The sequence below is a fragment of the Phyllobates terribilis genome, unplaced genomic scaffold (genome assembly GCF_046119375.1).
Source record: "Phyllobates terribilis strain yellow unplaced genomic scaffold, ASM4611937v1 Scaffold_3__8_contigs__length_932513732, whole genome shotgun sequence".
Lineage (NCBI taxonomy): Eukaryota > Metazoa > Chordata > Amphibia > Anura > Dendrobatidae > Phyllobates > Phyllobates terribilis.
The window spans coordinates 547,127,658-547,150,421 of NW_027362763.1; the positions used below are offsets into that span (position 1 = coordinate 547,127,658).

The 22,764-nt window shown below is 44.3% G+C and overlaps 1 protein-coding gene across 1 annotated transcript in view; it reads right to left on the reverse strand.

Moving 5' to 3' along the window:
• The window catches only part of LRP11 (LDL receptor related protein 11), a 57,369-nt gene extending 35,763 nt beyond the window's left edge, over positions 1-21,606 (reverse strand). The window contains exons 1-3 of the mRNA XM_073671352.1: positions 20,709-21,606; positions 17,559-17,716; positions 1,208-1,349 (exon numbers count right to left, since the gene is read on the reverse strand). Coding sequence (XP_073527453.1) covers positions 1,208-1,349; positions 17,559-17,716; positions 20,709-21,381 — 973 coding nt within the window. The 5' untranslated portion in view covers positions 21,382-21,606. The remainder of the gene's footprint in view (positions 1-1,207; positions 1,350-17,558; positions 17,717-20,708) is intronic.
• Positions 21,607-22,764: the final 1,158 nt, after the last annotated feature.

Genomic DNA, 22,764 nt, shown 5'->3' on the forward strand with positions numbered 1-22,764 from the left:
TGTGTCTGCTGGCTCCTGAGCGTGGACAGGGAGGTGGTGTCTGCTGGCTCCTGAGCGTGGACAGGGAGGTGGTGTCTGCTGGCTCCTGAGCGTGGACAGGGAGGTGGTGTCTGCTGGCTCCTGAGCGTGGACAGGGAGGTGGTGTCTGCTGGCTCCTGAGCGTGGACAGGGAGGTGGTGTCTGCTGGCTCCTGAGCGTGGACAGGGAGGTTGTGTCTGCTGGCTCCTGAGCGTGGACAGGGAGGTTGTGTCTGCTGGCTCCTGAGCGTGGACAGGGAGGTGGTGTCTGCTGGCTCCTGAGCGTGGACAGGGAGGTGGTGTCTGCTGGCTCCTGAGCGTGGACAGGGAGGTTGTGTCTGCTGGCTCCTGAGCATTGGCAGGGAGGTTGTGTCTGCTGGCTCCTGAGCGTGGACAGGGAGGTTGTGTCTGCTGGCTCCTGAGCGTGGACAGGGAGGTTGTATCTGCTGGCTCCTGAGCGTGGACAGGGAGGTTGTGTCTGCTGGCTCCTGAGCGTGGACAGGGAGGTTGTGTCTGCTGGCTCCTGAGCGTGGACAGGGAGGTTGTGTCTGCTGGCTCCTGAGCGTGGACAGGGAGGTTGTGTCTGCTGGCTCCTGAGCGTGGACAGGGAGGTGGTGTCTGCTGGCTCCTGAGCGTGGACAGGGAGGTGGTGTCTGCTGGCTCCTGAGCGTGGACAGGGAGGTTGTGTCTGCTGGCTCCTGAGCGTGGACAGGGAGGTTGTGTCTGCTGGCTCCTGAGCGTGGACAGGGAGGTTGGGTCTGCTTCCCCGGCTTCATTGCACACTCTGTATGCTCAGGAATCACAGGGGAATGACAGACGTCCCTCCATGAACTTCTTGCATCCATAAGATCTGTCCAACATGATGTCGGAAACATCATCAAACCCTTCGATCCGACCCTGGTAGATGTGACTAGAGGCTCTGAAGCTTGACTATTCCAACATCCAGAGGCTCCCATTTGACTGAAAGCTGGTAATTAGCGTAGTTGGCAAGAACACAAAAATAGGAGGGTTTTTGCAGCAATGCAGAGTCAGTTTAGTGCTACAGCATCCGCTCACAATCAGTAAATAATGGTATATCCTACTAATTTTTAGACATTTAGTAACATGGGAGAAGCCCGTAACTGAATATAAAGTTGGGTAATAGACTGGTAGGCTATGAATAATACTATGAATAACATGAAGGAACCTACCTGACTTAGGGTGTTCTTCAGGGAGGACGCTGACGGAGACGTTGTCTGAGCTCTTCTGACCAGATGTATCAGTGACAGTCAGCTGCAGAGTATAAACTCCTTCTTCCAAATGGGAAAGCCTAAGTGTCCCTGGTTGGGGAACCTATACAGATACCACGTGATAGTTAACTGTTGACAATTCCATCCAATTCTTGTAACCATTCACAAGGAAATGATGGGAATATTACTGCCGTTATTGAACACATAGCATGTATAACTTATACTCACTAAACCAACTTCTTCCTGAAAGATCCTGCCCTGTACGGAATACGATTTCCTCCCCTATGAGGCGCATATTAGAGCGGTACAGAGCGTATATTAGTAGACGGTACAGCAGATCTGATCCACATTTTTGGTTTCACAGAATCCACATGCACCGCAGCTTTACACACTACTGAGGATACAGCACACAATAAGACACAATGCAGAAGTCAATTACATGATTCAATTGTACATCTGACATGTCGTACGGAAAAGTCTGATCAGCGCATTAGTGAGGGTTACATCAAGCCGCCACAAACCATACCAACAAGCGGGCCAGCAATGCATTACATCCCCATTGCATGGGAACCTGTCATGTCCCCAAATGCTATTAACCTGCAGATAGAGAGTTCATCTGCAGGTTAATAGTGCTCTGAAGCTGCCCGACACTGAAAGCCCCGCTGCCAGAAGGAAATGAGCTTTATTCCTCTGGCTTTCAGTCATACAGACATGGCCTCGGTGTATAAAGAGCGGAAGCTGTAACCTCGCCCTGGCACTGACAGCCAGCTCAGAAATGATGCACTGCACAGCGAGCTATCAGTCCTTGTCAGGGTGTGATTACAACTGCTGCTCATTGTGCACTAAACCATGACTGAAGTCGCACCGGCCACACCTCTATGACTGAAAGCCAGAGGCTGCGGTGAGGAATAAAGTTCATTTCCTCCTGGCAGCAGGGCTTTCAGTGCGGCGACCACACAGCTTTAAAATGCTATTAACTTGCAAATTAACCCCATTCGGGAACATGACAGGTTCCCCTTAATGGAGAAGCTCAATGTATAGTTTAGAGATAAGTAAATCTCTGAGCCAAGGTCACTATCAGGCTAATATGGTACTGTCGTCAGGGGCAAAAAAAAAAACCTCATGCCACCTGCTGGGTCCCATTCATTTAACTGATCATCACAATGTTAGGTTGCCCTCATAAATATAATTTGGTGAACAGAACAGGCGCATAAGAACAACAAAGTGAAACGGAATCTTTCACAAGAAATCTGTTACCTGCTACCCTATCTAAGAGCAGCATGATGTAGGGGCAGAGACCCTGATTCCAGTGATGTGTCACTTAATGGGCTGCTTGCTGCTTCATTTTTCTAATGGCACCAGAAACTTTTATGTTCATTTTTCTATAATTAATAAGGTTTAATTTATTTGTAATTCAACTTCTATCCCAAAAAAATAGACCTGAGTAACAAGTGACTGTCTCCCAGGTCAGCACCAAATGGAGATTTCTTTTGCTTGACTAACCATATAACTGTCCATTGTAAAAAAAATAACATTTATCCACTACAAGTAGAATGTCCCTTTCAGCTCAGAACTTGCTTCCTTCTATCATGTTAAAGCCCCGGGTTCTCTGGCAGCGGAGTGCGTCATAACACCAACGGCTGTGTGTGATTTGTGATAGAATAATCTAAAGTACCAGTATCTGCCAAGCATAGTGGGAATGATGCCCGACACACAGAGGGAGCTATGCGAAGAAGACTAAAAGTAGCAAAAGAAATTATACAAACGTAGACGAATTCTACCGAAGTGGTCACTTATGGCCAAGACAAAACAAAAACTTAAGGGTTGTCTGGTTAGAAATCTCAGACAAGCCCTATATAATATCCCGCTGTTTGGTTAGCACCTGTGTCTGTCCCTAAATGCTCAGGTAAATCAATACAACGATATAATCCCAAGACGTCAGTGACTGTAGCTGGAGGAAGCAGCAGGTGTCACCGAGGCAGGTGATCAGATATTACCGGCCCATTAGCTATCTGTACAAGCTGTAGCAGCCATATTTACTACAAACACAGCCCATTCATCAGCCATCTGTTCTTCACGGACATCCGGTAATGTATCACTTGCTATACTCATGGCTGCTTACCAAACATTTGCCATAAGTATATGCTCTAGATTTCATTTTGCTACAATCTGCATGGATGTGCAGTTATGTGCAAAATAATAGCAGTGTGTTTAAAAGAACTGAGAAAAAGCTCAGTCCTCATAATAGTATTTATCTGCATATAGATAAAGGCACTGGGAGCTCTGCACATACAATTGCAGATGAAAACATGAATAAAATATCAATTTTTCGTCTGAAAATGAAGAAACAGATAGCTGCTTTACATCTGCGTGGCATCTGACACCTGTGAACGGATATCCCAGCCCAGCTGACTGCACTACATTGCACAGTTCTTTTGCATTCTTAGGTTTTGTATAAGAAACGGCATTTTGGATGTCACTCCACAAATTTTCAATCGGACTGAGGTCTGGGGATTGGACTGGCCACTTCATAACATCAAGCTTGTTGGTCTGGAACCTGGATGTTGACCACTTGTTGGTGTTTTTGGGGTCGTTGTCCTGCTGAAATACCCATTTCAAGGGCATTTCTTCTTCATCATAAGGCAACATGACCTCTTCAAGTATTCTGACATATTCAAATTAGTCCACAGTGCCTGGTATGTGATAAATGGGCCCAACTCCATAGTATGAGAAGCATCCCCAAACCATTATGCTCGCACCTCCATGTTTTACAGTCTTCACAGTGTACTGTGGCCTGAATTCAGTGTTAATGGGTTGTCTCACAAACTGTCTGCGGCCTTTAGAATGTACAGGTGCATCTCACTAAATTAGAATATCATCAAAAAGTTAATTTATTTCAGTTCTTCAATACAAAAAGTGAAACTCATATTATATAGAGTCATTACAGAGTGATCTATTTCAAGTGTTTATTTCTGTTAATGTTGATGATTATGGCTTACAGCCTATGAAAACACAAAAGTCATTATCTCAGTAAATTAGAATACTTTATAACAACAGCTTGAAAAATGTTTTTAAAATCCGAAATGTTGGCCTACTGAAATGTATGTTCGATAAATGCACTCAATACTTGGTCAGGGCTCCTTTTGCATCAATTACTGCATCAATGCGGCGTGGCATGGAGGCGATCAGCCTGTGGCACTGCTGTGGTGTTATGGAAGCCCAGGTTGCTTTGATAGCAGCCTTCAGCTCATTTGCATTGTTGGGTCTGGTGTCTCTCATCTTCCTCTTGACAATACCCCATAGATTCTCTATAATAGATTCTCTATGGGGTTAAGGTCAGGCGAGTTTGCTGGCCAATCAAGCACAGTGATACTGTTGTGTGTAAACCAGATATTAGTACTTTTGGCAGTGTGGACCGGTGCCAAGTCCTGCTGGAGAATGACATTTCCATCTCCAAAAAGCTTGTCGGCAGAGGGAAGTATGAAGTGCTCTAAAATTTCCTGGTAGACAGCTGCGGTGACTTTGGTCTTGATAAAACACAGTGGACCTACACCAGCAGATGCCATGGCTCCCCAAACCATCACTGATTGTGGAAACTTCACACTAGACCTCAAGCAGCTTGGATTGTGGCCTCTCCACTCTTCCTCCAGACTCCGGGACCTTGATTTCCAAATGAAAATTGGAACTCTAGGACCTTGTGGAGTGTGTCAATGACTGCCTTCTGGACATCTGTCAAGTCAGCAGTTTTCCCCATGATTGAGGAGCCTACTGAAACAGACTAAGTGACCTTTTCAAAAGCATCAGAAGCCTTTGCAGGTGTTTTTTGTTAATTATTCTAATTTACTGAGATAATGACTTTTGTGTTTTCGATGGCTGTAAACCATAATCATCAACATTAACAGAAATAAACACTTGAAATAGATCACTCTGTTTGTAATGACTCAATATAATATATGAGTTTCACTTTTTGTATTGAAGAACTGAAATAAAGTAACTTTTTAATGATACTCTAATTTAGTGAGATGCACCTGTATGCCCACAAGTAATTACCTAAGGCAAATGCTGGCCCCTTGACAAAGGCTCCTGCTGAAACGCGCGTCAGGGTGGACGCACAATAAGTTGGAGTCCCTGCAGTGGTCGGCATTAGACCTAGGTAATTACTTGTGGTCTCACTATTGGACACTGTTGCATGGTATATTACCTTTTCCTAGGTCCATATGGACATTTGAGACTCACACTTCTGGCGTTCACTGCAGGTTTACCTATCACATATGGCATTGATGTTTATATAAGTTATCATATATTACTGCTCCTACTCTGCGCGTCCTTTGCACATTTGATCAGATTGCAAGTGTGCTCTTGTACTCCCCCACCTGTTTGTACATTTTTTATCAATAAAGTTTTCTATATTTCTAAATTCTTTAATGGACTTTTTGGATTGTGTGTTTAGGCTTTCTTGCCTCTCCCTCTTCTAACACTAGAAACCTGCAGATTGACCCTATATCTACTGGTTAATAGCGTTATCCGACCTGACAGGTTCCTTTTAAAAATATTTTCATGTCGGTAGCACACACGGATGAACCACAACAATGGGAACGTGTATAGACTATCCATCCATCAAATGTTTCTTCTGAAGAAATAATGCCACAACAGCAGGTTAGAATACTAGATATTTTCCAAGGCAAAGTAACCGATCTCATAACCTATAGACAGAGTTCCCAGGGACAGCACAGTGAGCCATTGTTGTAAATCCACCCTGCTGTTTATGGGTCATCGGTCATGTACCTTTCCTTCTGTATCTTCTTTGTTCACATTTGTAATGCAATAGAAATTGGATATTTTGATGGCTGCATATTTTTTGAGGAGTCTGAATCAGTATGTGTTTGCATATTCTATCAAATAGAAATATAGCTCCTAGAATAGACGTAAAAAGAAAATAGCCTGTTAATATCTATCTGGAATTAAACAAGGAGGAGGCGGGGGGGGGTTAAAGAATAACAGTCGCTTTAATTTTTATTTCATAAATCAATAGTACACATAAATAACCAACTTTGTAATATATCTTATCAGAGAAATCTGCTTCTTTCTCTGCCCAAACTGATCAGTTATTATTCTCAATTCTGTGGTAAAATCTGTATTCAGTGGAGACAGACTTTCCATTACTGAGATAGGAGATGGCAGCTGATACTGATGAGATTCTATGTAGAGGGGGGAGGGAGGAGCTCTGCCTCTAGCTCCGCCCTCTTACTCCCCTTTTATCTACATCTTATCAGTAGCATCTACCATCTCCTATCTCAGTAATGGAAAGTCTGTCTTCACTGAGAACAGATTTAACCTGAGAATAATGACTGATCAATTTTAAGCAGAGAAAGAAGCAGACTTCTGTGATAAAGATATATTACAAATTGCTTATTTTCACCGATTGCTTATTTTCATGTGTATTATTGATTTATGAAATAAAAATTAAAAAGATGCTTACGCTTTAACCCCTTCGCGACCTTGGACGTATCCATATGCCCAGGTTGGTAAGTACTTATCAACCTTGGATATGGATACATCCTGGTGATTTTGTGCGCACAGGAGCCGTGAACGCGCGATTGTCACCGGGTGTTCAGCTGATATGACAGCTGACACCCAGCACTCACTGCCAGGAGCGATGTCCGGACCGCTCCCGGCAGTTTAACCCGCTATATGCTGCAATCGATAGCGATCACAGCATTTAGAAGGTAGGCAGAGGGAGGGGGCTCCCTTGCGACGCCACTGCGAAAGCCTGATCATTGCCATGGAGACCTGATGTCATCATGACAACATCGAGGTCACCAGAGCTAGCAAGCTTGTTACACCATGCTCAGAGCATGGTGTATCAAGCTTGTGTCAGTGCAGTGCTGACAGTTTAGAAAGCATAGAAATACTCGTGCATTGCTATGCTTTATAACCAATGAGAGTGAAAAAAGTGAAAGTATCATAGAGGAACTAAGTAAAAAAAAAAATTGCAAAAATATGAAAAAATAAACAAAAAAGTACATATATTTGGTATCACTGCATCCGGAACGACTCGACCTATAAAACTGTCCCACTAATTAAGCCCTTCAGTGAACACCTTAACCGGTTCCCGACCGCCCACTGTAGATAAACGTCGGCGCTTGCCGTGCTCTGTGCAGCGCCGACATTTAAAAACGGTGGGTGGTCTCGCAGCGCTCAGGACCCCCAGGGTCCTGCAAGCGCTGCGATTCCGGTGCAGAGCGTTAGCTCTGACAGGGGACATCATCGGGACCTGATTAGATCAGGTCCCAGTGATGTTAACCCTTAGCTGTCTTCTATATGCTGTGATCTATTGTGATCGCGGCATATAGGAGACAGCAGGAGGAGAGGGGGTCGTCAACTTACCTCTCCGAAGACCTCCGAGTCCTTCCAGGACCTGGGGTTGCTATGGCAGCTGGAGGTCACATGACCGCCTCCAGCTCTGCCATATATGGTGTCCTGTCTGGCTCAGCTGCTGCTGTAGCCAGACGGCAGACTCTGACTGAAACAGTTAGGGAAGATCTCATGTAATGTAATATATGTCTATTACATTACATGAGATCAGAGATCAGAAAAATAAAAATTAATGTCCCATACAGGGACTAAGAAAAAATGTGAAAAAAAGTAAAAAAAAAGTTTTTAAACTATTAATAAAAAAATCACAAAATAAATAAAAATAAATAAATAAAATATTAAACCAATAAATCCGTATATTTTTACAAAACCAAAAAAAGTACACATATTTGGTATCGCCGCGTCCGAAACAACCCGAGCTATAAAACTGTCACACTAATTAACTCCTTCTGTGCACACCGTAATAAAAATAAATAAAAAACAGAGCAAAAAAATATGCTTTTTCATCATATTGCCAAACAAAAAGTGGAAAAAAATGCGATCAAAAAACAAAATAGAAATAAAAATGGTACCACTGAAAACGTCATCTTGTTACGCAAAAAAAAAGCCGCCATACAGCTCCATCAGCCGAAAAATAAAAAAGTTATAGCGCTCAGAATAAAGCAATGCAAAAAAAATATTTTTTTCTATAAAATAGTTTTATTGTGTAAAAGCGCCAAAACATAAAAAAAATACAGTAAGTGTAGTATCGCTGTAAACGTACTGACCCGAAGAATAACGCTGCCTGATCACTTTTACCACACGCAGAACGGCGTAAAAAAAAACCTCAAAAAACAATTCCTGAATTGTTTGTTTTTGTTAATTTTACCTCCCAAAAAACGGAATAGAAAGCGATCAAAAAATGTCACGTCCCCACAAATGGTACCAATAAAAATGTCAACTCGTCCCGCAAAAAACAAGCCGTCACATGACTCTGTCGGCCGAAATATGGAAAAATTATAGCTCTCAAAATATGGTGATGCAAAAACTAGACTTTGCAAAAAAAGCGTCTTTTAGTGTGTGACAGCTGTCAGTCATAAAAACCCGATATCAATCTGGTATCTCTGTAATCACACCGACCCGAAGAATAAAGTAATCTAATCAGTTATATCACACTAGGAACGGCGTAAAAAATAAATAAAACCAATTCTTCACCTGCTACTGATTTGTTTATTATGTCCCCAAAGATCCCAGTAAGGCTCTGCCCACATTTATCCTGTGCTCTGCGCTGAGCACTTACACCAGAGTTTCCGTGTAAATCTCTGAAATACATGATTCAGCCGGAACCCATGACGGAAGATTCCCTGTAATGAGACAGATATAGGCCACTGTGGACGCCGTCTAGCCTGGGATCCCACGGTGTCATTTGTTTTAGGCGTGCATAAAAGTGCGGTTGGCCACAGTTTTGTGCACTTCTGAAAAAAAGGACACCGCTACACAGAGGCCAGACGGTGTCCAGAGTAACTCTGCTGCCTCATTACAGTGAATGGATCCTGCAGGGGTTTCATCTGAATTACATCACTTGGAAATTTAGATGGAAACCCCGATGTAAGTGCTCAGCCTAGAGCGCCGGATAAATGTTACGTAAAATGTTCCCAATAAAAGCTTCAACTCAGTCCTCAAAAAAAGCTAGTCCCCACTCAGGTCCGTCATCTGTTAAAAATATAAGGGACTTCCAAGTTACTGGTAGCAGAAAGGCTCTGGAAAAGCAAAATGACCCTTGCCCCCCAAAAGAAATTCAGAAAATTTTGTGCTCCCAAATCCAAATGCCTATTCTACAATAATTTGTTCTCCAATTGTCAAATAGCACTCCGTCCCCCCCAGATCTCACCGTATGGCTAAGCGGTACGATACAGCCACATATGGGGTATTGACACTTTTAGAAGAAATTGTGTGACACATTTTGGCACCATTTTTACCCATTGCCCTGTTTGAAAATGTAAAATCTGAGGGTAAAACATTTTTTTGTGGTAAAAATATAATTATGATTTTTTCACTGCCCAATGGTATAAATTTAAAAATTAAAAAATACTCACTACTTCCCTAGATGAATTCCTTGAGAGGTGTAGTTTACAAAATGGGGTCATTTGTGGAGGTTTCTGCTGTTTTGGCATGTCAGCGACTCTTCAAATGTGACATGGTGTCTGCTGCCTATCCCAGCCAACATAGCGCTCCTTTCTCTTCCGAACCCTGCCGTACACCAAAGCAGTGGTTTTCCCCCACATATGGGGTATCGGCGTACTCAGGAGAAATTGTACAACAAATTTCATGGTGCAATTTCTCCGGTTATCCTTATGATAATGCAAAATTAGGGGATGAAAAACATTTTTTATGGGAAAAATGTGAAAATTTTATTTTCACGGCTCAATATTATAAACTTCTGTGAAGCAGCTGGGGGTGCAAGGTGCTCACCACACATCTAGATAAGTTCCCTAAGGGGTCTAGTTTCCAAAATGGTGGCACTTGTGGGGGGTTTCCACTGTTTAGTCACATTAGGGGCTCCCCAAATGCGACATGGCGTCTGCTAATTATTCAAACAAATTTTACATTCAAAAAGTCAAATGGCGCTCCTTCCCTTTCAAACCCTGCCATGCGCCCAAACAGTAATTTGCCTCCACATATGGGGTATCAGCGTGTTCAGGAGAAATTGCATAACAAATTTCATGGTGCAATTTATCCTATTACCCTTATGATAATGCAAAATTAAGGGATGAAAAACGGTTTTGTGGGAAAAATGTGAAAATTTTATTTTTACGGCTCAATATTATAAACTTCTGTGAAGCAGCTGGGGGTGCGAGGTGCTCACCACACATCTAGATAAGTTCCCTAAGGGGTCTAGTTTCCAAAATGGTGGCACTTGTGGGGGGTTTCCACTGTTTAGTCACATTAGGGGCTCCCCAAATGCGACATGGCGTCTGCTAATTATTCAAACAAATTTTACATTCAAAAAGTCAAATGGCGCTCCTTCCCTTTCAAACCCTGCCATGCGCCCAAACAGTAATTTGCCTCCACATATGGGGTATCAGCGTGTTCAGGAGAAATTGCACAACAAATTTCATGGTGCAATTTATCCTATTACCCTTATGATAATGCAAAATTAAGGGATGAAAAACGGTTTTGTGGGAAAAATGTGAAAATTTTATTTTTACAGCTCAATATTATAAACTTCTGTGAAGCACCTTGGGGTTCAAGGTGCTCACCACACATCTAGATAAGTTCCCTAAGGGGTCTAGTTTCCAAAATGGTGTCACTTGTGGGGGGTTTCCACTGTTTAGGCACATCAGGAGCTCTCCAAACGCAACATGGCGTCTGCTAATTATTCAGACAAATTTTACATTCAAAAAGTCTAATGGCGCTCCTTCCCTTCCGAACCCTGCAGTGCGCCCAAACAGTGGTTTTCCCTCACATATGGGGTATCAGCACGCTCAAGAGAAATTGCACAAAAAAATTTGGGGTCCATTTTTTCCTGTTACCCCTGTGAAAATAAAAAAAATTGGGTCTAAAGTAACATTTTTGTGAAAAAAGTTAAATGTTAATTTTTTTTTTCCACATTCCAAAAATTCCTGTGAAGCACCTGAAGGGTTAATAAAGTTCTTGAATGTGGTTTTGAGCACCTTGAGGGGTGCAGTTTTTAGAATGGTGTCAATTTTGGGTATTTTCTGTCATAAAGACCCCTCAAAGTGACTTCAAATATGATGTGGTCCCTAAAAAAATGTTTTTGTAAATTTTGTTGGAAAAATGAGAAATCGCTGGTCAACTTTTAACCCTTATAGCTCCCTAACAAAAAAAAATTTTGGTTCCAAAATTGTGCTGATGTAAAGTAGACATGTGGGAAATGTTATTTATTAACTATTTTGTGTGACATATCTCTCTGATTTAAGGGCATGAAAATTCAAAGTTTTCGCCAAATTTCCGATTTTTTCACAAATAAACGCAAGTTATATGGAAGAAATTTTACCACTATCATGAAGTACAATATGTCATGAAAAAACAGTCTCAGAATCAGGGGAATACGTTGAAGCGTTCCAGAGTAATTACTTCATAAAGTGACAGTGGTCAGAATTGAAAAAATTGGCCCGGTCACGAAGGCAAAAACAGGCTCTGGCGCGAAGTGGTTAAAAAAAATAATAAAAAAACAAGGCAAACAAGGATGCTTTATTATCATACCGTCGAACACAAATTGGAATAAAATGCAATGTATTTCTGAAAATGTCATCTTGTCCTGCAAAAAACAAGCCGCCATACAGCTCCGTCTGCAGAAAAATAAATTCCCAAAGGGGTATAAATTCCAAAATGGGGTCACTTGAGGGGGGATTCTGCTCTTCTAGCACTTAGGGGATCAGTATATGGAGTCTGCAAACTATTCTAGGAAAATCGGCTCTCCAGAAGGCAAATAGCGCTGTCCCTCCCGAGTCTCGCCGTGTGGCTAAGTGGTACTGTACAGCCACATATGGGCTTTTTCTACATTCAGCAGAAATTGTGTGATGCATTTTGGTGCCGTATTTACCTATTTCTCAGTGTGAAAATGTAAAATTTGGGGGCTAAAACAAAATTTTGGTGGCAAAAATTGTATTATTTTTTCTTCACTGGCCAATGGTATAAAACTCTGTGGTGTCAATATGATAACTGCACCCCTAAATGAATTCATTGAGAGGTGTAGTTTGTAAAATGGGATCACTTACGGTACCTAAGGGGCTCTCCTAGTGGGTCATGGCACCCGCAAACCATAACAGTAAAATCTGCACTATAATATGGCACGCCTTCCCTTCTGAGCTTTGCACTGTGCCTGAAAAGTATTTTCCGACTACATGGTATTGGCGCACTCAGGAGAAATGTTTAAAAAAACTCATGTCCTTTTTTTCCTACTAGCCATTAGAAAAATTAAAAACTTGGGGCTAAAAGATCATTTTAGCGATAAAAATGTAATTATTCTTTCTTCACCGCCAAATGGTATAAACTTCGGTGAGGCACATGTAGTGTCACTATAATCACTGAACCCCTAGGTGAATTCATTGGTGTGTAGTTTGTAAAATGAGGTCACTTATGGGGGGTTTCTGCTGTTTTCGCACCTCAGGGGCTCTGCCAATGATACATAGCACCCACAAACCAGTCCAGCAAAAATGTGAACTCCCTTCTGAGCTTTGCACTGTGTCTTAAAAGTAGTTTTCGACCACATATGGGGGTTCGGTGTACTCAGGAGAAGTTGCACAAGAAATCTGGCGGTCAATTTTCTTCTGCTATACTTGTGAAAATGAGAAAATTTGGGGCTATAACAACATTTTTGTGGGAAAAATATATATTTTTTCATTTTCATAGCTCAACGTTGTAAATTCTGTGAAGCACCTGGGTGTTCAAGGTGTTCACCATGTGTCTAGATAAACTCCTTGAGGGGTCTAGTTTCCAAAATGGGGTCACTTGTCAGGGATTTCCACTGTTTGGGCACATCAGGGGCTCTCCAAACGTGTTCCAAAACGTCACTCTTTCAATTCTGAGCCCTATTGTGCGCCCAAACAGTAGTTTTCCCCCACATATGGGGTACTTGCATTCTCAGCAGAAATTGCATCACAAATTTTGCGTTTCATTTTCTCCTGTTACCCTTGTGAAAATAAAAAATTTGGGGCTAAGATAACATTTTTGTTTGAAAAATTTGATTTTTTTTAATTTTCACGGCTCTATGTTATTAACTTCTGTAAAGCACATAGGGGTTAAGGTGCTCACCACCAGGGCTGTGGAACTCGGGAAGCCAAACCAGCGGCTCCAACTCTTCAATTTCCCTGACTTCCGACTCCAACTCCACAGCAATGCCTCACTACTGAGCATGTACATAAAGTGCAGAATATATTTATCTGAACTAAAAGCCTAGATCCTTAGATCAGGAATAGAACAGACATGTATAGGACATTTCATAAATTTCCCAAATTCTTATGAAAACATTTACAGCACATCCTGCATTGTACTAATGAACCCAGTTTATTATATATTTTAGTAGTCGGAGTCGGTCCATTTTATACCGACTCCACCAAAATGGACACTGACTCCACAACTCCGAATCCACTGCCCTGCTCACCACACATCTAGTTACCATCCTTGAGGTGTCTAGTTTCCAAAATGGGGTCACTTGTGGGGGGTTTCCACTGTTTAGGCACATCAGAGGCGCTCCACACGCGACATGGCGATAAATGTGATTATTTTTACGGCTCTACGTTATAAACTTCTGTGAAGCACCCGGGAGTCCAAGGTACGCACCACACATATAGATGCATTCCTTGAGTGGTCTAGTTTCCAAAAATGGCGTCACTTGTGGGGGAATTTTCACTGTTTAGGCACATCAAGGGTTCTCCAAACGCTACATGGCGTCCGCTAATGATTCCAGCAAATTTTGCATTCAAAAATTCAAATGGTGCTCCTTCCCTTCCAAGCTCTGCCGTGCGCCCAAACAGAAGTACATGGATGTACTAGTTAAAAAGGGTGCTTCTACTCAATACTGAGCAAAGGGTCTGAATACTTATGACCATGTGATATTTCAGTTTTTCTTCTTTAACTTCTTTAACTCGCAGTGCATGACCAAAGTATCTTGTGCATCTGCAGCGCTGACAGCCTGTATAGCACAGGGATGGTGCTCCATCCCTATGCTAAACAGGCGATCAGAATAAAAAAAAGTTAAAAGTCCCATAGTGGGACAAAGAATAAAAGTAAAAAAAGTGTCAGAAAGTGAAAAAAATATATATATATTTTAAAATATTAAAAAAATAAAATAAAATAATCCACCAAAAATAAAAATATAATGTACCCGTCAATAAATATTATTATGAAAAAAAACAAACAATAAAAGTACACATATTTGGTATCGCCGCGTCCGGAACGACCTGACCTATAAAACCATCCCCCTAGTTAACCCCTTTAGTGAACACGGTTAAAAAAAAAAAAAAAACGAAGCAAAAAACAATGCTTTATCATCATACCGCCAAACAAAAAATGGAATAACACGCGATCAAAAAGACGAATATAAATAAAAATGGTACCGCTGAAGACGTCATCTTGTCCAGCAAAAAACAAGCTGCCATACAGCTCCATCAGCTGAAAAATAAAAAAGTTATAGTTCTCAGAATAAAGTGATGCAAAAAAATAATTTTTTCTATAAAATAGCTTTTATTGTGTAAAAGCACCAAAACATAGAAAAACGATATAAATGTGGTACCGCTGTAAACGTACTGACCCGAAAAATAAAGCTACCTTATAAATTTTACCACACACGGAACAGCATAAAAAAAAAAAACAATTCCTGAATTGTTGGTTTTTGTTTATTCTGCCTCCCAAAAGTCGGAATAGAAAGCGATCAAAAAATGTCACATGCCTGAAAATGGCACCAATAAAATCGTCAACTCATCCCGCAAAAAACGAGCCGTCACATGACTCTGTCGGGCAAAATATGGAAAAATTATAGCTCTCGAAATATGGCGATGCAAAAAACAGATTTTACAAAAAAAAATGCGTCTCTTAGTGCGTGGCAGCTGTCAATCATAAAAACCCGATATAATTCTGGTATCACTGTAATCGCTCCGACCCGAAGAATAAAGTCGTCTAATCACTTATACCGCATGAAGAACGGCGTAAATAATAAACTCTCGGGTTAGGGTTGTGCTAGGGTTGGGGTTAGGATTGGGCTAGGGATAGGGTTAGGGTTGTGCTAGGGTTAGGGTTGGGCTAGGGTTAGGGTTGGGATTTTTTTCAAAAGTAAAAAAAAAAAAAGATGACTCGAGTCTCCGCCCCATAGGCTTCGCGGCCAAAAAAAATCGCGGGCATTGCCTGCCATGCACGAGCGATCCCGCATGTTTTTTTTTGGGTGAAGCATGCAGGTGGGGACTTGAGCATGTCACTCGAGCACCCACGATGCATGGTGCATACCTGAGTACCCGATGCAAACTCAAGTAGCGAGCACTTGCGCTCAAGACTAATGACAACTTATTCAATATGATGACCTAATGTTATCAAATTCTGTGTCATACCTCTGGGTTCAAAATGTTCACTATACCCCTTGACAAAATCCTTGAGGGGTGTAGTTTTCAAAATGGGGTCACTTGTGCGGGGTTTCCACTGTTTAGGCACATCAGGGGCTCTCCAAACGCGACATGGCATCCGCTCTCGATTCCAGCCAATTTTGCATTCAAAAAGTCACACAGTGCTCCTTCCCTTCTGTATTTTCCCCACATATGGAGTATTGGAGTACTCAGGAGAAATTGCACAAAAGTTTTTGGGGTCCATTTTTTCCTCTTACCCTTGTGAAAATAAAAAATTGGGGCTAAAACATCATTTTTGTGGAAAAAGTTTGATTTTTTGATTTTCACAGCTCCATGTTATAAATTTCTATAAAACACTTGGGGGTTCAGGGTGCTCACCACACATCTAGATAAGTTCTCTGAGGGGTCTAGTTTCCAAAATGGTGTCACTTGTGGGGGGTTTCCACTGTTTAGGCACATCAGGGGCACATCCGCTAATTATTCAAGCAAATTTTACATTCAAAAAGTCAAATGGTGCTCCTTCCCTTCCGAACTCTGCCGTATGCCCAAGAAGTGGTTTTCCCCCACATATGGGGTATCTGCTTACTTAGGAGAAATTGTGCAACAAACTGCATGGTGCAATTTCTCCTGTTACCCTTATGAAAATGCAAAATTGGGGGCTGAAAAACATTTTTGTGGGAAAAATGTGAAACTTGTATTTTTAAGACTCTATGTTATAAACTTCTGTGAAGCACCTGGGGGTTCAAGGTGCTCACCACAAAACTAGATAAGTTCCCTGAGGGGTCTAGTTTCCAAGATGGTGTCACTTGTGGGGGGTTTCCACTGTTTAGGCACATCAAAGGCTCCCCAAACGCAACATGGCATCCGCTAATTATTCAAACAAATTTTACATTCAAAAAGTCAAATGGCACTCCTTCCCTTCCAAACCCTGCCGTGCGCCCAAACAGTGTTTTTTCCCCACATATGGGGTATCTGCGTGCTCAGGGGAAATTGCACAACAAATTTTAGGGTCTATTTTTTCCTGTTACCCCTGCGAAAATAAAAAAAATTGGGTCTAAAGTGTTTTTTTCAGTCAAGATGGGGTGCAGAGTGTACTTTATTGAGAAAAAAAATGAACTTTTTATAATTTACCAAATGGCAGCAATGAAACAAAGAGTGAAAAGTTTAAAGGGGTCTGAATACTTTCCGTACCCACTGGATAACCAAATCATAATGCAGTTTGACAGAAGTACAAAAAACAGATATAAACCTATAAATAACTCATCAAGATACTGTACATAGTAATAGAAAATACCCCAAAAATATTTATCCAAAATAAATATAGTTTTATTAATTACAATAAGAAGGAAATTGATAAAAACACACCATCAAACCCGAAAAAAAACGGACAGTGTGTTCAGAGGTAAGTCACATTAGGGCATTCCAAGCATGAAGTAAATTAATAATAAAACATGATCATTTCTTAAAGGAAAACAAGAGGGGGAGGGGAAAACCACCGTGCAGAGAATAATAATGATAGTCAGAGAATCAAAAACATGATGACTAGAGAGAATTGTAAACACTTAGTATCATTAAATGACCTCACAAAATGTAGCCAAATGGTAGACAACAATAGCCAAATACTAATAGATGATACAAGGAAACCCTCAATTCTATTAAAATGCAGGAGTGCAGGGACACACCAGCAGATGCCATAGTCAATGTACCAAAGCAACAGACGACACTGCCCAGTACCCCAACATGCGTTTCGCGTTAGCTTCGTCAGGGGTTCGAAGCTTTTTGTGGGGTCATTTAAGGAAAACAACGGCTGACTCCTCAAACACTCCGTTTTAAAAACTCTGAAAAAAGACTTAGTATGAACCTATCTCAAGCTATAATACCTTCATCTCTACCGAAGGGTACCCTTGAAGCAGAGTCCATTCATATCGAATGATGGCGTGGTCATCACTGCTCTCACGTCCATCCAGGATAACCCAATCGACAGGTAGCTGAAGAACCACGTCTTGTCCTGCATTGCTATTTGGTGGTTTGTCAGCATCTGTAAGAGGAAGATTCACGTTCTTAACATCAGGTATCTTCTATGTGTCTATGGCCTCAGGATTAACCTTTTGTGAAGCCACTTGTTACATTCGGGGAAATGTATTCCGCATCTAACGCCTTTGGTAAATTTTCTATCTGGAGTACAGTTAGTACTGGAAACATATTGTGAACATATTTTGTATTGTACACCAGTGTGCACATAATATACAGTGGTGGGGTACATCACCATCTGCTGTGCCGTCTGCTGAATCTTAGGAAGTGAATGTTCCTTTCCGAAAACTACTAATTAACTGAACTGTTGATATGATGGGAATATATTACTAAATATCATGTGTATCTATTCTACTGCATCTCATTTACCTCCATTTAAAACAATATACCGTCATGGCATAATCTGGATGTTAAAGTACTGGCAGTGTTATCCCTCAGGTGTATTTCTGGAAAAATGAGTATAAACCTAGAAGATGAATCTTGACAATCTAGCCATAGTTAAACTCTAGCACTTCACTTAATCACTTTTTTGGGTTATTTCACAAAGATTTTCTTTGTTGTTATGGCATTTATGTGTGATGCTTATAGTAGATTAGCTAATTAAAGGGGCACCAGCACGGTATAGGTGGAGGGTGGGCTCACGGTAACCCGGCCAACATGATCATCCAGTGTGAGAGAACATACAGAGAACTCTAATGTACTAAAAGGGTTCTCCAAAAATGTAATAAAATGGCACAGTCAAGTAATTTAAATGGCAGCCCATCCTAGTCACGTGTCAGGATGGGCTGGAGTCTGGAGAAACACTGATCCCAAGACCTGTGTCTCAACTGACAGGAGCTGTATCATGAGTGCACATACCAGAGCTGCCGGAGATGTGTGTGACGGGAGAAGAAATAAATCTTCTCATGGGCTGACTGAATAAAAATTAATAAGACTGGAGAAAAAAATCCTTTGTGCTCAGTCAGTGAGATTTGTTCTCCTATCACACACTTCTCATTTCACAGATGTATGTGTGCTTACAATACATTTTCTGTCAGTTGAGACACAGGTCTCGGGTGCATTGTTTCTTCAGACTTTAACCCACCCTGACATGTAACTAGGATGGACTGTTTAAATTATGAGATGGGGTGGTGTGCACCTCCATGCACCTTGCCAGAAATGTTACCTTAAGCAGGGACTGGAGTAACATTTCTGGCATAAGTAGAGGTTTAATTATTAATAATTTTGGAGGATGGGCACTACCACGCCTCATCCTGCCCAAGAGCTAGTCGGGACTGGTGTGAACACTTTGTATTGTGCAAAAATTTTGCTACTTTTTAAGGTGTTTTACCCCAAAAAACGATAACAGTTTGATTGATCAGCTCCACTGTGATTATACTCAATTGTTCTTTCAGGCCAAATACATAACGTGGCCAAAATCATGTGGGAGCACATTCTAAATTGTGGTCTTGCACACTTCAGCCGCACTCCTAGATGACAGGTGTCTAAAATCAAGCAAATAGGGCTAAACTGCAATACCAATTATGGCCTATGGACAAATGTGGCTCTGTTTCCTGGGGAGTGCAGGACCCTTGAAATTGGACGAACCCTTGAAGCTAAATTTGTCTTGGTCAAGGTTAATATTAAGTTAGCTCTCTTTCCTGTAAAAACATTTGCTGATCTGGAAATACTTTCCTCTACACATTCAGAAACGAGTTGCCTTGATTCACATACGTTTAGTCCAAATTGTGCGTTTAGCACCAACTGAAAACGGCTCAGCCATAATTATGTATACAATAAAGTGTCATTTTGATTCATTGGTTGATAAAACAGATACCTCACCATCACAGAAACAGGTCCCCACCTTGACAAGTCTATGAGGAGGCTATGAAAGGTAAATGGTGGAACAATTTTACTGAAACCCAAATGCAAAAATAATTTGTAACCAAAAATACATGTATATAAGTAAAAATAAAGAAAAACAGCTATGAGTGTAACAATGAAGGCATTTATGAATAGGAGCTTTGGCATCAGTGACACTGTACCCTTAATCAGTGGTGGACATACATACTATTGGTGCAAGCCCAAGAGGTAAGGGACCCACCTCCACCTCCATAGCAGCAAGCATCTCTTACCAACACATGGAGGAGGACATTACTGGACTGCAAAGGGCCCATATACTGCAATGTACAAGCCATCCCTTCATCTAATGGCATATGAGGGTCCAGGAACCACCTACCTTTGCTGATAACCTACAGTCATTGATTTGGATAAGATACCCAACTGGAACATAACTGCAAGGTGGGTGACAGGGCACCTGGATAGGGGGGGGTGACAGGGCACCCGGGTGGGTGGCTGACAGGGCACCTGAATAGGGGGTGGTGACAGGGCACCCGGGTGGGTGGCTGACAGGGCACCTGGATAGGGGGGGGTGACAGGGCACCCGGGTGGGTGGCTGACAGGGCACCCGGGTGGGTGGCTGACAGGGCACCTGGATAGGGGAGGTGACAGGGCACCCAGGTGGGTGGCTGACAGGGCACCTGAATAGGTGGATGACTGGGCACCTGGATAGGTGGATGGCTGGGCACCTGGAGAGGTGAATGACTGGGCACCTGGATAGGTGGATGACTGGGCACCTGGAGAGGTGGATGACTGGGCACCTGGAGAGGTGGATGACTGGGCACCTGGAGAGGTGGGTGACTGGGCACCTGGAGAGGTGGATGACTGGGCACCTGGAGAGGTGGGTGACTGGGCACCTGGAGAGGTGGATGACTGGGCACCTGGAGAGGTAAATGACTGGGCACCTGCATAGGTGGATGACTGGGCACCTGGGTTGGTGGGTGACTGGGCACCTGGGTGGGTGGGTGACTGGGCACCTGGGTGACTGGGCACCTGGGTGGGCAAGTAACATGAACATTTAGTAAATTCTGTGGACAGTTTGCTCACTGAATGACAGGAGGTGTTGACGAATTGGTAGAGGGGTCCTGGGATTGGGGAAGGGTCTACCTTGAACATCTTACCCAGGCTGCTGGTCACAGTGCCCGGAGAGGCCCAGGAAGCATTGCGGCCCGTGAGGGTGAAGCTGGCGTAGTCCCTGTGCGGAGAGAACTGGCACACACTGTGCCCGCGGTGGCTGCAGTCGAAGAGGAAGCAGCTGAAGCCCCGGCCGGACCTCTCCGCCACCGCGGCCGAGCACCGGGGCAGGGAGCAGCACACCTGCAGGCATTGCTTCCAGCTGTACACCTCGCCCGGGGCCTGCAGGAAGGTAGCTCCGGCCTCCAGCGAGTCCTTGGTGCGGATGATGTAGTCCTCCAGCCGGTTGAAGTTGCACACATCCTCGCCGGTGTCTCCGGAGGGCCGGACGGCCACCTCCTGCAGCTGCTCCTGCATGGCCGCCTCCTCCTCCGCCTCCCGGCCATTGCCGTGCGGCCGGTGCCGGTGCCAGTCCTCCGCCTCCTGCCCCGGCTCCGGCGGCTGTCTCTGCTGCTGCAGCTGTTTGCGGAACTCTTCCAGCAGCTCCTCCACCCCGGAGATCTGGGACCTGAGGTCCGTCAGCTGGGGTGCAGGGGAGCCCGAGGAGACCCTCCGGCAGCCCCCCATATCGGAGCACAGCAGCAGTGTGAGTAGGCTAAGGCAGACCACCGGCCGCACACCCAGCCCCGGGTCGCCATGGGCGGGGAAGGGGTAGATCATGGTGAGTCCTGGGCCCCGGCAGCTCAGTACGGTGCGCAGCCTGGCAGTGTCATTGTGCCGCAGGGTGGGAGAGCGGGCAGCAGGCAGCAGCCCGAGGCCGGAGCATGGCAGCAGCGGATCAGCTGGGGGTGATGGGAGGTGTGCCAGAGCCAGGTGTGAGGAGGACACTGCGATCAGCACCGGAGGAGGGACAGCGCCAGTGACGTCATCCTGCTGGGGAGGGCAGACGTCATCCAGCTGGGGAGGGCAGACGTCATCCTGGCTGCTCTGTATACAAGGATGGTGACAGCCTGGCCCGCTGCTCTGTATACAGGGATGGTGGCCGCCTGGCCCGCTGCTCTGTATACAGGGATGGTGGCCGCCTGGCCCGCTGCTCTGTATACAGGGATGGTGGCCGCCTGGCCCGCTGCTCTGTATACAGGGATGGTGACCGCCTGGCCCGCTGCTCTGTATACAGGGATGGTGACCGCCTGGCCCGCTGCTCTGTATACAGGGATGGTGACAGCCTGGCCCGCTGCTCTGTATACAGGGATGGTGACCGCCTGGCCCGCTGCTCTGTATACAGGGATGGTGGCCGCCTGGCCCGCTGCTCTGTATACAGGGATGGTGGCCGCCTGGCCCGCTGCTCTGTATACAGGGATGGTGGCCGCCTGGCCCGCTGCTCTGTATACAGGGATGGTGGCCGCCTGGCCCGCTGCTCTGTATACAGGGATGGTGGCTGCCTGGCCAGCTGCTCTGTATACAGGGATGGTGGCTGCCTGGCCCGCTGCTCTGTATACAGGGATGATGGCTGCCTGGCCCGCTGCTCTGTATACAGGGATGGTGGCCGCCTGGCCCGCTGCTCTGTATACAGGGATGGTGGCCGCCTGGCCCGCTGCTCTGTATACAGGGATGGTGGCCGCCTGGCCCGCTGCTCTGTATACAGGGATGGTGGCCGCCTGGCCCGCTGCTCTGTATACAGGGATGGTGACCGCCTGGCCCGCTGCTCTGTATACAGGGATGGTGATAGCCTGGCCCGCTGCTCTGTATACAGGGATGGTGGCAGCCTGGCCAGCTGCTCTGTATACAGGGATGGTGGCAGCCTGGCCCGCTGCTCTGTATACAGGGATGGTGACAGCCTGTCCCGCTGCTCTGTATACAGGGATGGTGGCTGCTTGGCCCGCTGCTCAGGATACAGGGATGGTGGCTGCCTGGCCCGCTGCTCAGTATATAACTCGCCCCCTGGGCCGTGGGGTACCTGGACCTAGGCTTCTATGCGATGATGGGGGTAGTAGTGGCAACCCGATTCCATGGCTCAGGGTGGTCAGACCAAATGCTGTGGCAGTCTATTTGTAGAGTTATGAATGTCCGACTACGCCACCCGTGGATTGCGGTCAGGGATGA